The sequence below is a fragment of the Dendrobates tinctorius genome, unplaced genomic scaffold, assembly GCF_039654945.1.
Source record: "Dendrobates tinctorius isolate UK_male_01 unplaced genomic scaffold, ASM3965494v1 ptg000092l, whole genome shotgun sequence".
NCBI classification, from domain to species: domain Eukaryota; kingdom Metazoa; phylum Chordata; class Amphibia; order Anura; family Dendrobatidae; genus Dendrobates; species Dendrobates tinctorius.
The window spans coordinates 4601094-4616438 of record NW_027361760.1 but is presented as its reverse complement, the minus strand read 5'-3'; the positions used below and the strand labels follow the sequence as shown (position 1 = coordinate 4616438).

The 15345-nt window shown below is 46.8% G+C and overlaps 1 protein-coding gene across 2 annotated transcripts in view; it reads left to right on the top strand.

The window, feature by feature from the left end:
* ICAM4 (intercellular adhesion molecule 4 (Landsteiner-Wiener blood group)) overlaps window positions 1-11303 on the top strand; it is a 102009-nt gene extending 90706 nt beyond the window's left edge. For both annotated transcript variants that reach the window (XM_073586295.1, XM_073586294.1), the window contains 2 exons: window positions 8138-8404; window positions 8872-11303. In XM_073586295.1, the coding sequence (XP_073442396.1) occupies window positions 8138-8404; window positions 8872-9083 (479 nt within the window). In that variant the 3' untranslated portion in view covers window positions 9084-11303. The remainder of the gene's footprint in view (window positions 1-8137; window positions 8405-8871) is intronic.
* The last annotated feature ends 4042 nt before the right edge of the window (window positions 11304-15345 follow it).

Below are 15345 nucleotides of genomic sequence, written 5' to 3'. Positions count from 1 at the left end.
GAGCATGATCATTGATGAGTTGTGGTATGTGTTAAAGGGGCGCTCTTTCGCCCAGGGCACATGAAAACCTGCAGCCAGCCCTCCCCCCCCACAACTTTAGCCAAATAACCCCCATTTTTCAGTGCGTAACTTGTATTATGAAGTTAATTAAGGTTGACAAGCTTAAGTAAGAAGAATTGATGCTTTTGGCATTCAAATGGGCACTGTAGGTGTGTTTCCTGTCCTCCTCTCACTGCCGACTTTTATTCCCCATTGACTTACATTGGGTTTCGTGTTTCGGGACGACCCCGACTTTTCCCTATAATCGGCCGATCTTGCTCGACCCGACTTTTGGAAAAGTCGGGTTTCACGAAACGAAACGCGACCCTAAAAAGACAAAAGTCGCTCAACTCTAATCCTCAGTGTTCTTAAGAACAGTGCAATTTCTACTCTACAATTTATACTGCAGTTTACTGCTTGCCGGCCACCTCTGCAGTCTGAGGTGGTGTATTTGCTAGGCAGGGAGCACAGCGATTGCAAGCTCTTTTCTGGTCAGCATCAGTGCCACTGTGTTCCTCCCATCCTACCAGCATTGGAGTGCAGACAGTTTGAACTAGTGTTTCAATCATGCTGCTGGTCCAAGCTGTCAGTTATCAGGAGAGCACCACCCCCAGCAAACAAGTAGCTTTAAAGGGAACCTGTCATGTGAAAAAAAAACTCTATTATCCTGCAGATATAGGGTTAATCTGCAGGTTAATAATCTACTGAAGTAGTGTGGCCGCCGCATTTTTGTATAGAGCACTTGTGTTAACAAACAATAATATAGACAAAAAACAATGTGAGGGAAAAATAGGATAATCTAAAGCTTGCTGTGACACTGGGATTGGCACCCTTTAACTGACCTGTGGTAAATCACAAATGGCAATCACCTTTGATTGTCGGTGCCCTTGTGACACGAGTTAGACAATGAATGATACCTTCAGTGTTTTAAAAAGACACATGGTAGGCCCTGTTCCTTTGTCACAATGGTGAAGACAAAGGAGATGTCTGAGGACATCAGAATTGCTATTAGCAAACACAAGACTTCCAAAAGGTATAAGGTCATCTCCAAAGACCTTGGTATCACAGTTTCAACAGTGCAAATGTAGTTAAGAAGTTTGCCAAGCATGGAACTGTCAAGAACCTCACTGGACGTGGGGTAAAGAGATAAATTGACAAGAGATGTCTTCTTAGGATGGTGTGAATGATGGAAAAAAAAACACTCTGTCCAACATCCAAAGACCTCAAGGCCAACCTGGAACTGTTTGGGGTAATGGTTTCCACAAGTACCATACGCTGCACACTAAACCAAGCAGAGCTTTATGGGTGAAGGCCAAAGAAGAAACCATTGCTGAAGAAAAGACATTAAAAGGAACAACTGATCTTGGCCAAAGAGTACCTTGACAAACCACAACTCTTCTGGGAAAATGTTCTGTGGACAGATGAAGCAAATAGACAGTTTTTTAAAGACGGCGCAATGAAGCTTATAAGGAAAAGAAAACCCTATCAATAGTTAAGTATGGTGGAGGATCCATAATTCTGTGGGATTGCTTTGCTGTGTCTGGTACTGGAGGCCTTGACTGTATGACAGGAATCATGAAATCAGAGAATTATCAAAAGATTTTAGAGCAAAATGTCCTACTCAGTGTAAGAAACCTTGGTTTGAGTCAAAGATCGTGGTTCCTCCAACAAGACAATGACCCAAAGCACACATCCAAAAGTACACAGGAATGGCTGAAAAAGAAAAAATGGACATTTTTAAAATGGCCAGCAATGAGTCCTGACCTCAATCCCATTGAAAATCTTTGGGTTGAGCTGAAATCTGCAAATGGGAAAAAGAACCCTACAAACATTCCAGAGCTTGAACACGCTGCAAAGGAAGAGTGGGAGAAAATACCTGTTGAGAAGTGCAAAAAGCTAATAGGTGGCTACAAGAAACATTTGGAGGCTGTCATCAATGTTAAAGGGCGTGCAACCAAGTATTAATTATGGGTTTATGTTTCTTCTTTGAAATTGCAACATGTAAGTAGAAAATCAGTGGTTTATTGTTGCATTACTTTGGACCATTAATTAAAAAATCCTGAGGATATAACTATTGTACATTTCCATTTATTTCTGAAGATATTGTACAGTCTATGAAAAAAATGACACAGCTCCCTATATACTCATCGGTGACTGAAGCCTCGCATTTGTGACTGAAAGACGATGGCTGCTGGGAGGAATAAAGCTCATTTCTTCTCAGTACCAGGCTACCTTACATCTGCAGGTTAATAGCATTTTTTTCACATGACAGATTCCCTTTAAAAGAGTAGAAAAGGGAATCATACATTTGAAATGTAAAAGACAAGGTTTTTTTAAGAGTAAATCCATTCTAGAAAATAGCAATATAAAAAACTGGCTGTAAACACTTTAAGTTTCTTCCTATTAATTTCAATGTAAATAGTCTTTGCTGCAGGATTTTTAAGCATTTTTTACCACTTCAGGTTATGAAAAAAATCCTGGCTAAAGAAAAAAAAAATATGCATGTTACTTTTTTTCAAGTGGATCCTGATGAGATCCAATCAAAATTAGACACTGTCAAAACAAAAGGCTGCAAAAAAACAGGGTTTCCTGAAGCATTTTCTACTTGAAAAACTGTGTTTTAGGATGCCTCAGAATACTCCATCTGTAAAGAGCATCAGTCCTTAGTTATTCAAGTGATATTTGTAAAGGGAATCTGTCAGCAGTATAACCCCTCCTAAGCCAACAATATTGGCATCTAGGTTATAGGAAGAGGAATAACATGATATCTTGATATCTGTGATCCGATGACTAAAGGGGCCTTTACACATAGTGATATCGCTAGTGATATCACTAGAGCGTCACCGATTTTGTGACGCAGCAGCGATATCGCTATGTGTGATACTTATCTCCGACCGGCTCCCCCGCTGTCTGTCGCTGATCGCGCAAGATCGTGCAGCTCCATTTCTCGTCGGGCGCTTCCTGCTGGCGCTGATGAGCGACACGTGGACACGGGCGGGAGGGCGTCAGGATCGCCGCGTCTGAAAGGTAAGTAACGACCGCTGCTGCGTCGCTACGTCGCTGTGAGATCTGCCTGTGTGGCAGCTCACTAGCGACCATTTAGCGATGCACCAGTGATCCTGACCGGGTTGTATCATTGTCGGGATCGCTGGTGCATCGCTAAATGTAAAGGGACAATAAGGCTATAGGCACACGTAGTTTTAGGAGCTGCGGATTTTTCCACGCAGATTTGGAAAAATCCGCAGGTAAATTCTCTGGTCAAAAGACCTGCAGTTTAGCCTGCGGTTTAGCCCTGCGGTTTCACACCTCTACAATGGAGAAGATGTGAAACCGCTGCGGATTCCTCACAAAGAATTGACATGCTGCGGATTTGAACCCGCAGCAAATCCGCGCGGAAAAATCCACAGCATGTGCACAGTGTTTTTCAGTTAACCATTGAAAACAATGGTACTGTACAACCCAGCTAAAGCTGCTGCAGACCCGCAGAGCCTGAAACGCTGCGGATCCGCAGCAGAATCCGCAACGTGTGCACATAGCCTTATTCCAGAGAAATCCACGTTTTTCTTATATGTAAATGGGCTGTTCAGGACTAAGAGCCGGACACCGATCTGCTGAGAATCTGTGTTTTTCTGTGTTAGATACTGTGTTTTTATACTACGTTAGATACTGTGTTTTTATACTACGTTGTAAAAAAGTAACAGTAAACAACAAGTGCTAGTAAAAAGATAACAAAACAGGGTATTTGGTTGATACAATTTTTTGTAAAAAATGTATACTAAGCCGCTCTACCAAACGTCAAGGTATACCCATCTCAGAGCAGTCCCTAACCGATGTATTTAAATACCTGACCATGTGAATAGTACCTATATGAGCACGATTCAGGAAGGTAATGTCCGATGTGGACACGCTATAGAAAACTGCTTTTGTGTGCATGGCCCCTAAGGAAGGGGTGGAAACCTCCCCAGTCTTGCAAAAACACGAAACCAATTAGACACAAACACATGGGCAATGCACACAGTGAACAAGTCTGTATGACAGTGTTCACACCACGAAAAGACTGAAACACAGAAAAACACAGTAAAACAAACGCATAAAAATACTACGTTGTAAAAAGTAATAGTAAACAGCAAATGCTAGTAAAAAGATAACAAAACAGGGTATTTGGTTGATACGTTTTTTTGCTAAAAATGTACACTAAGCCGCTCTACCAAACGTCAAGGTATACCCATCTCAGAGCAGTCTCTAACCGATGTATTTAAAAACCTGACCATGTGTATGGCACCTACAGTATATGAGCAGGATTCAGAAAGGTAATGTCCGATGTGGACATGCTATGGAAGACAGCTTTTGTGTGCATGGCCCATAAGTATCTAATACAGTACAGAATACCTGAACTTTGTGTCATAAGAAACACATTGGCTGCAGCTCTCACAGCTCTGCTGTATTGCAGCAATATTGCAACACTGGCTGCCTGTGAGAAGTTGAAGCTGAGAGGAACCTGCAGATGTGAGTTATAATGACATAAAGCTATGCAGTGAGATTTATTCAGCTTCCTATGACCTGCGTGCCCATATACACTCACTGGCCACTTTATTAGGTACACCTGTCCAACTGTGTGTTAAGACTTAATTTCTAATCAGCCAATCACATGGCGGCAACTCAGTGCATTTAGGCATGTAGACATGGTCAAGACAATCTCCTGCAGTTCAAACCGAGCATCAGTATGGGGAAGAAAGGTGATTTGAGTGCCTTTGAACGTGGCATGATTGTTGGTGCCAGAAGGGCTGGTCTGAGTATTTCAGAAACTGCTGATCTACTGGGATTTTCACGCACAACCATCTCTAGGGTTTACAGAGAATGGTCCGAAAAAGAAAAAAAATCCAGTGAGCGGCAGTTTTGTGGCCGGAAATGCCTTGTTGATGCCAGAGGTCAGAGGAGAATGGGCAGACTGGTTCGAGCTGATAGAAAGGCAACAGTGATTCAAATTGCCACCCGTTACAACCAAGGTAGGCAGAAGAGCATCTCTGAACGCACAGTGCGTCGAACTTTGAGGCAGATGGGCTACAGCAGCAGAAGACCACACTGGGTACCACTCCTCTCAGCTAAGAACAGGAAACTGAGGCTACAATTTGCACAAGCTCATCGAAATTGGACAGTAGAAGATTGGAAAAACGTTGCCTGGTCTGATGAGTCTCGATTTCTGCTGCGACATTCGGATGGTAGGGTCAGAATTTGGCGTAAACAACATGAAAGCATGGATCCATCCTGCCTTGTATGAACGGTTCAGGCTGGTGGTGGTGGTGTCATGGTGTGGGGAATTTTTTCTTGGCACTCTTTGGGCCCCTTGGTACCAATTGAGCATCGTTGCAACGCCACAGCCTACCTGAGTATTGTTGCTGACCATGTCCATCCCTTTATGACCCAACATCTGATGGCTACTTTCAGCAGGATAATGCGCCATGTCATAAAGCTCGAATCATCTCAGATTGGTTTCTTGAACATGACAATGAGTTCACTGTACTCAAATGGCCTCCTCAGTCACCAGATCTCAATCCAATAGAGCATCTTTGGGATGTGGTGGAACGGGAGATTCGCATCAGGGATGTGCAGCCGACAAATCTGCGCCAACTGTGTGATGCCATCATGTCAATATGGTCCAAAATCTCTGAGGAATGCTTCCAGCACCTTGTTGAATCTCTGCCACGAAGAATTGAGGCAGTTCTGAAGGCAAAAGGGGGTCCAACCCGTTACTAGCATGGTGTACCTAATAAAGTGGCCAGTGAGTGTAGATGTCTTAGGAGGGTTGATCCTACTGACAGACTCCCTTTAAAGAAGCACTCTTCCCATCAACATTTTTATCCTCTTAATATATTGCAATCACCATATCATATATCATTGTGTACTTAATTGATCATTTTGCCTTCCTACCCAAATAATTCTTCTCTTTTCCATTAGGTCTATGACATCACATGAATAAAAACTGACTAGTTGAATCCTTCTAAGCTCTATGTAGAAACAGGAGGTCTCGTTTCCCTGTATGACTCATGAGTCACTGTAAGGCTGAGTTCACACGTGGCGTTTTTTTCGCGTTTCCGCGGTGGTTTTAACCGCGCGATTTTGCCGCAAAAATGCGAAAAATAAGCATCCCATGCATTCCTATGGGATTCCGCAATGCTGTGCTAATGCTGCGGTTTTTACCGCGGCGGAATCGCTTCGCGGTAAAAAACGCAGCATGCTCATTAATTTAGTGCAATCGCGGCGATCCCGCACCCATAGGAATGCATTGTTCTGCTTTTTTTCCGCATGTGGCTGTGCACACCATGCGAAAAGTAAGCAGAACATTTGCGGATGGTACCCACGGTCCGGAGGAGAGGAGACTGTCCTCTGGTCTTTGGGTACCATATCCCTGTAAAAAATAGAATTTAAAATAAAAAATATTATTGTTCTCACCTTCCGACGTCCCGCGCAGCCTTCCCGCCTCTCTCCACGCTCCCGGTCCCAGTAAGCCTTTGCGAGCGAGGACGTCCGTTTTTGCGGGATCGCGAAGTCTCGCGGTCATTTGCACGACGTCATCGTGAATGACCGTGAGACGTTGCGATCCTGCGAGAACAGACGTCATTGCGGTAATTGTCACAAAGGATTACTGGTACCGGGAGCGTGGAGAGAGGCGGGAAGGCTGCGTGGGACGTCGGAAGGTGAGAACAACAATATTTTTTTTTATTATTATTATTTTTTACATTCTATCTTTAACTATTGATGCCGCATAGGCAGCCTCAATAGTAAAAAGTTGGTCACACTCGTCAAACATTATGTTTGACGAGTGTGACCAACCTGTCAATCAGTTCTCCAGCGATGCTCCAGATCGCTTGGAAAACGCTAGCAATTCGGCAAGCTAATTACACTTGCAAAATGCTAGTTTTTCTGCGGGAAAATCGCGGGAATTTAAAATGCGATTTTCCCGCGGAATGGAATTCTGGAATTCTCGCTGTAATTTCCGCAAGTGTTCCGGTACGTGTGAACCCAGCCTAAAAGTCCTTGACAGGGGGGGGGGAGCAGCTGGGTTAGGAGGTGAAGAGGGGGATGAATTCTGCAGGGACAAGAGAATTCCTATTTCCACATAGAGCAGAGAAAAAAGAAAAATTAACTGGGTGGAAAGACAAAATGAGCAATTGTAAGTACACAGTGCTATATCATATGATGATCGGAGTATATTAAGAGGATAAAAATGTTAGTAATATCTGTGCATTGTATTATTATTATTATTATTATTATTATTATTAAAGACTGCTCATCTTTTATTTTCCTGGGCATTTAAAGGTTAAAGTGTTGTCCGGTCCAACTGCAGCTTATGAATCCTCCAAGTGCATGCATTGTGTGTGCTGCGGGGATTTGCTCGTTTCAGACCTGGGACCGGAGGGTATGTATACATACTCCCGGCCAGTAGGCGTGGCCTCACTCTCAATAGACTTGTATAAAGCGAGACCGTGCCCTCTAGTCCGCCACATCTCACTAGACATCAATATAAGTGTATGGAGCGAGGTCACTCCCACTGGCTGGCCATGTCACTAGATGGGGCACGGCCTTGTACAATATAAGTGTATGGAGCGAGGCCGCTCCCACTGGCTGGCCATATCACTAAATGGGGCACAGCCCTGTACATTATAAGTGTATGGAGTGAGGCCGCTTCCACTGACTGGCCATGTCACTAGATGGGGCACAGCCCTGTACAATATAAGTGTATGGAGCGAGGACGCTCCCACTGGCTGGCCATGTCACTAGATGGGGCACTGTCTCGTACAATATAAGTGTATGGAGCGAGGCCGCTCCCACTGGCTGGCCATGTCACTAGATGGGGCCAGCCAGAAAACGTCGAATCCCCACAGCGCACAGTCCGTGCATTGGGTGGATTCATACGTCTGCAGTCACACAGAGTGAGTGCAGACTTATCGATTTTGACTGGACAATCCCTTTAATAACTCGGGTTAATATATTTTCCTGTAATGCGGTTTGATATCAAACTGTTTATGTCCATTATGATTACTTTTTATGGGGAAATCACTGCCGGATTACCTTCCTTACAGAATATTTTCATTCACAGACAAGACCACCACTGCAGTGCCAGTATTTTCCACCTCTCAAATCACATCTACCCAAATACAGACATCGGAAGAACCTTATGTGACCACCACAATTACCACTTATCAAAATCTTGAAGCCACCACAAGTAAGAAAATGCGCACTACAAGAAAAAATCACCAATTGACCATCCCAGGAGCACAAACAAAGAATGCGACAATCCATACAGTCCTCGAACACAGCACACAGCTTACTACGACCAGCAGTCCTACCAAATCTAAGAACATTGGTTTGTATACAGTATATATTACACCTTAAAGGGTAGGTCGTTAATACTGAAGTCCAGGTCTTTAGGTCTTGTATGTCCATTGTATCCCAGACTGACCATGGCACTGACTTCTCTTGTGTAATTTGAATGCGACATATTAAAATGTTATACCCAACACTATAAATGACCATCTATTCAGAGAATATTCAGTGAGGGTCCAACTGCTGGTACCCTATGGATTCTGAGACTGGGGCTCTGAGATGCTCCATCGAAACCAAGCAGTGGCCGTATATTTGTGTCACTTCATGGAGCAGGTGGAACACCTCCCATTTTGGCGATACGTGGGGGTTCCAGCAGTGGGTCTCCCAGCGTGCTACAAATTATTACCTATCCTAAGGATGGTTCAAGAATTTTACTGTTGGGAATAACCCTTTAAGTAAGCAGACCAAATGCAAAGGTGTCTAAAGATGCTTTCATTTATTTTTCAGATGGATTTTACCTTATGTGGTCAATTGTCCCAGCTACAGGTCTGGTTGGGAGTTTTCTACTTTTTCTGCAAATCTATAGACATCTCAGCAAGAAAGGATTCTTTCAACCCAATCATATTGAGATTCCAACAATCAATAAAGACTCAAAATCCCAAGGAGGCTTGCAGGCAGTATTTTCTTCTTCAACCAAGAATGAGTTTTCCATGTACTAATTTGATTTGGCAAACTTATGGAGGGCAATAACCTAATGACTGATCCAATAAGTGATTAAAGGGATCATGTCAGTGAAAAGATGGTATTTGCCTTCAGCGATAGTGGTAATCTGCAATTAAATACAGTTTTAAACATGTTCAGTTGTCTAACTGGAAGAGTGGCTACAGGGAGAAAATGAAGAGATATTCTCCCTGCAGCTGCTCGCTTCCAGTCATTGGAAGGCCGCAGGAGGCTATAGAAGTGACCACTTATTACACAAGTGATTACAGAAGTGACGTGCTGTAATCTTTTCCCCTGCACCTTGGCTGACAGCCTTCTCTACACACACTGCAGACCAGGTTGTCAATCCATTTGCTGGGGAGTGATCACAGGGCACTCACTGTGTACTGAATAATGACTGGAAGCTAGCAGCTGCAGGGAGAATATCTCTTCATTTTCTCCCTGGAAGCACATGGCTGCAGGAAGAATAAAACTTCAGTTTCTCCCTGGAGCCACTCTTGGGCTACTTTCACACTTTATTTTTTTTGCAGCGCGTTTTTCCCGCAAAAAAACGCATGGAAAAAACGCATACAAATGCTGCGTTTTTTCAAGCATTTTTATGCGCATGCATGAAAAAAACGCAGCGTTTTTATGCGTTTGTATGCATTTTTAGTGCGTTTTTACCGCGTTTGCGTTTTTTCCAACATTAGTTGGCCCCTCACACTAACCCAAACCATGACTTTACTAACCCTAACCCTTAACCAAACCATACCCTAACCCTAACCCTTAACCAAACCATACTAACCCTAACCCTTAACCAAACCCTACTAACCCTAACCAAAACCCTAACCCTTAACCAAACCATACTAACCCTAACCCCCCTTAACTAACCCTAACTCTAACCCAAACCCCTAATTTCCATTGTCTAACCAATGGTCAACAAAAAAACGCATGTGCAAAAAAACGCATACATGAGCATGCCAATGCGCACCCCTAGACTTATAATGGGTGTCTTGCTGTAATAAACCGCATTGCGCGCGCATGCGTTTTTTGAGGCAAGTCGGACGCCCAAAAAATGCAACATGATGCATTTTGTGCGCCCGAGCGCACACCACAAAAAAAGCATGCTCGTACAAACGCATGTGTATGCGAACATAAGCGCATCCCATGCAAAATATAGGGAAAAAAGCGCCTGCGTTTTTTAGCGCTAAAATACAGCGCAAAAAAACGCAAGTGTGAAACCAGCCTTAGGCCGGGATCACACATGCATTGCCGCCGGCACTCGGGAGCGGAATGTTCAGCTGCATGTATTGCTATGCGGCCGCACGCTCCGCTCCTGAGTGCCGGCGGAAGTGCTGGGTATTAACATGCGGGACTCAGCTGTGTTTCTCGCGTGTGTGATCCCAGCCTTAAAGTTAGGTCGGGTTCACACAAGCATGTAAAAAATTGTCAGAGTTTCATCCAGAAAACTGGGACGACTTTTTTCTCACTTGTCATCCATATAGAGTCCGTAAGCAATCCGTTTATTATTTTTATAGCACTGGCTATTAATTAGCAAGACCAGTTACAGTCTCCTATGTTAAATAATTGCTATGCATCCATAAATAAGTGTGTGGATGTTCCATATGGGATTCATTTTTCCTGCACACTCATAGCCTTGAATGGACAAGTCTGACCCGATATATAGAAGAAACTAGTGCATTCTGAAATTTTTTTCCAAATGCAGGTTAATGAAAAATAAAAAATGCTCATCTGTACAGCCCAGTTGAGTAACATTAGTCTGAGTGCTGTCATTTTTTTCACGGTCAGCACTGACCAAAAACTCTGCTCATATGAATCTACCCTTAGCCACTTGCACATGCGTAAAACAGCATTTACCTACAAATTGCAACTATGTCTGAAGGTAAATACTGTTTTTATGGGTACGTTCACTAAAGTGCAATTTTGGTCATAGTGCTGTCAGGAGCATTGTTATTCAATGGGGCAATTCAGGTTCTTTTCTTACTGGGGAAATCTGTGTGTGAAAAAATGTGAATTGCGCTAGTTTCCTCCGTGTCAGGTTACACTCGCCCATTTAACTCTGTGGGTGCGCAAAAAAATTGGATCCTACACAAAGCCTTTATATAGCATCCATGGTTTTTTTTTTACGGATACATTGCAATTAGTAAAATAGGAAACTGTAAATAATTAATAGGTGTAACCAGATTGTGCATGGATGACAATAGAGAATACTTGATGCAAGTGTGCTGATTATCATACAGTCATGCTGACAGGCTCCCTTTCAGATAAGGTACAGGTAGCTTAGTGTGACAAGTTTTTTATTTCACTGTCAAATGTTTGTAATAAAAGAATAAAGATTATATATTTCTAGACAGAAAGTTCATGTAAATTAGCACAGATTTCCCATTCCACGTGAAATGGACGCTGAAAGAGGATGTCAGGACACAGGACGCGACATACTCTTGTAGTTCATAATGGCTGACAATCACATAGAAATGAGGAGCATTGGAGAGGCACATACGGCCCAGAGTATCGGATACTGTTCCCACAGTCGTCTACAAGCTGTGAGCTTGTAGGAGGGTGAGTTTCCGTTATGTAACCGGGCTGGAAACAAGGAGGCTGTTACCAAGGTTCCCAGGGGATTTGTTTCCAGGGGACATCATTAGAGGACGGACCAGAAACAGTTCTAGAAAGTATGGGGGCGGAGCAACTATAAAAGAGACAGAGGACACCAGCAGGGGGCACTCGACAGAGTGGGAGAAAAGGAGCAGGAAGCCTAGGTGGCGCCAAAGAGCCGAGAGAAGCCAGCGCCTGCCATGGAGATTGGATGGGGACTCACCGGTGCCAGGGAGAGAACAGCTCGAAGCGACACAGTCGACTTACCACGACCGGACCCCCGCGGCTGACCCTGCCCGACTCCAGCCAATGGCTGCGGCCTGCCCATTGCCACCCGCGGCTGCCCCTGCCCGACTCCAGCCCATGGCTGCGGCCTGCCCATTGCCACCCGTGGCTGCCCCTGCCCGACTCCAACCCGCTGCTGCGGCCAGCCCGTTGCCACCCGCGGCCGCCACCGCCCGCCCGCGGTTGCAGCCTGCCCATTACCACCCGCAGCCACCACTACCCGACTCCAGCCTGTGGCCTGCCCGTTGGCACCCGCGACCGCCACTGCCCAGCTTCAGCCCACGGCTGTGGCCTGCCCGTTGCCACCAGCAGCCGACACTGCCCGACTCCAGTCCCTGGCTGCGGCCTGCCCATTGCCACCCACGGCCACCACTGCCCGACTCCATCCCGCGGCTGCGGCTTGCCCGCTGCCACCCGAGGCCGCCGGCACCAGCCCACGGCTGCAGCCTACCTGCGGCCGTCACCATCTCACCTCCGCAAGGGGACCCTATGCTAAGGGATCCCCCTGGGGCCTGCTGCCCCCCCATCTACACCTGGGCATAGGAACGCCAGAACCCTGCATCAGCTTTGCGTCAGCTGAGCCCAGCGGCTGCGGTGCCGAACGGACACTTCCCGGATAAGAGCTCTGCAGGACGTCAGAGAAGGATAAGTGACATTTTGTTGTTAGTTCTTCATAGTTCCAGGACACGGAGTTGGCCAAATCGCGGCCATACAGTTACCGGCACCTGCCGGGTAGTAATCTCGGGATATCTGTGTGTATTATTGTTTAAGTACCTGTGAGGACAACTACTGTTAGCTTGCCAGTTATTCTAATAATCTGTATATAAAAGTTGAATTGAAACTCGCCCCGACTCCGCCTCGTCACTGCATCCTGCGTACCTGCGAGTACCACATTTGGCGTAGTCAGCAGGATGCAGTCTCTGAGTGCGAGCGGGGATGCTGTGCATCAAGGGAGCGAGGGGGTCCCCGGTCCAGTTTATCTTTGGGGGCTATGTTGAGCAACTTGCCCAGGTTCAACGGCAGTGGAGCTGGACAGAGCAGATGCGGGGGCTGTTTAGAATGCATCTGATGACCCCTGACCTAGAGGCTGAGGTGGCCCTAATGGCATTGGATGGGGAGGCCTAGGACTCTGTGATGTTAAGACCCCCAGGGCAACGGAACACTTTTGCCAGGGTATTACAGATTTTGGAGGATACCCCTGGGGGCCCGACCGTTGTGGGAGAATTGAGGACCCGGCTATTCAGCCATATGCAGGGGGAAGGGGAGACAGTCACACAGTACATGAACGTCCTGCAGGAGCTATACACAGCCATCGAGTGGAAGGACGGGGTAGGTGTAGGACTCATTGATATCACCCCACGCGACCTATTAGTGACTGGACTGCGAGTCCCCCAGACCAAGCAAGATTTGCGGGAGTGTGTAAGAGTGAATCCGCTAATGGCCTTCTCCGAGATAGGGAGCGAGAGCAGGGGGTGACAGCCCCGTTTGGAAGGTCCGGAGTAATGAAGTCTCCGTGAACGCCATTGGAGAGCCCCAATGGGTGGAAGAAATGCAGCAAGAGCTGAAGAGTATTAGAGGCGAATTAGCTGAGATGAAGAGGAGGGCCGACCCTACAGTTAGCAGGCCGGGGTTGGGCGCAGCAACCTGGAGTCCCCGCAACCCCCGGGGCAGCCGACCCCCGCGGCCTCTGATTTGTTTTGACTGCCGCGAAGTGGGCCACTACGTATGAGTGTATCCTCAGCGTGGGAAAAACCCACCCCGGCGGCCATTAAACTAAAGGGCTCTGAGCTGGGGGGACGCCGCTCGGAGCCAGAACCCACAACGAAGGGTGGTGGAAGTCCTGAAGATCTAATCGCAAAGTGTCCTCTGATATGGGCCGAGTTCGAAGTGTTAGGGCTGGTGGAATGCACCAAATTATAAATAATAGTAGGTGCGTTCACAGCCCGGGGTCCACCTTGCAGAGGTGGTACACTGCTGCTAGGTAATGGCGGAAGAATAGAGCGGCATGAAAGCAGTCACATGTGGGTTACATCACCCAGTGTGAACAGGGGTGAACTCTGTTGACTCACAGAGCTGCACAGCCGCTGAACGCAAATACCGGAGTCTGTTTAGCTCACAGAGCCCGGCCTAAAAGCGAACAGAAAGCGGCCACAGAATTCTACGCCAAGGACACGGGGTTAGAGTTCTTCAAGGCCCTCTGAGCGCGAACGCCGCTATAGACGCTGGCTACGGCGTGTGGAGCACGTGCACTGTGGCGTGCCGAGTCACTGATGGGGACTAATGCCTGACTCCGACTCTGCCCTACCTACACCTAAGCCTGGGCACTAGCAGGCTAGGCAGCACAACACATGCGTACCAAGGGTAGGGGTTTCATAATGAGTCAGTCACCAGAGCCTTTCATACGTGCATACATCACTCTCTCCACATAGTCTGTAAATACAGTCTATCCTAGCGCATGGCCGAGCGGCCATGCAAACCTTTTATAGCCACGAGCGTCTGGGACCTTCCTGGCTTCTCGGATGAGCCAATCCGAACAGGAGCAGGACCTGAGCACGTGACCTTCGATCTCCAATGGGAGATCACTCCACAGGCATGCTCATTGGCCCGACATGGGGACTTAGTCACTGGAGAATCTCGCTGCTGAGCAGCATGTATTGCCATAGCTGTGCCAGAGGTAGCAGCAGCAAGCAAACCCACAGAGCTGGTCTGGGCAGAGCGCCTGGACAGACGAGTTTGCTGAGCAACCTCCTCTGTGGCTGGAGAGGAATGGGAAACCGCTGGAAGTAAGGCTCAGGATTCTCGCTGTGCAGCGACAGAAATCTGACGCCTAACATTACCCCCCCCCTCTCTGAGCCTCACTCCACTCAAATTCTGCAATGAGAAGAGGAGCGTGGATGTTCTCCACTGGCTCCCAGGTCCGAGCCTCTGGACCATGACCCTTCCAATCCACCAAGTAAAACTTTTTGCCTTGCATCCCTCAATGGCATTGACCTCAAACTCGTTAGACGACAGGTCTGATGTCCCGGCAGATGGCTCAGAAAACCGGGACATGTGAACCGGCTTAAGGAGGGACACATGAAACGTGTCAGAAATAGCCAAGTGTGGTGGAAGGGCCAGGTGGTAAACCACAGGATTGATCTGCTCGAGGACCTTGAAAGGGCCAATATAGTGCAATGCAAACTTAGCGGATTCAGCCCGCAGCCTGATGTTTCGGGCAGAAAGCCACACCAAGTCGCCAGGGGCGAAGGTCAGAGCAGGACGCCTGTGTGCGTAAGTGGAGACCCTCATTCTCTCCTTGGAGGCCCGGATAGCATCCTGCATGCGATCCCAAATGTCACGTACCTCCACCGCCCAGTCTGCCACCCTAGAGTCGGTGGATGA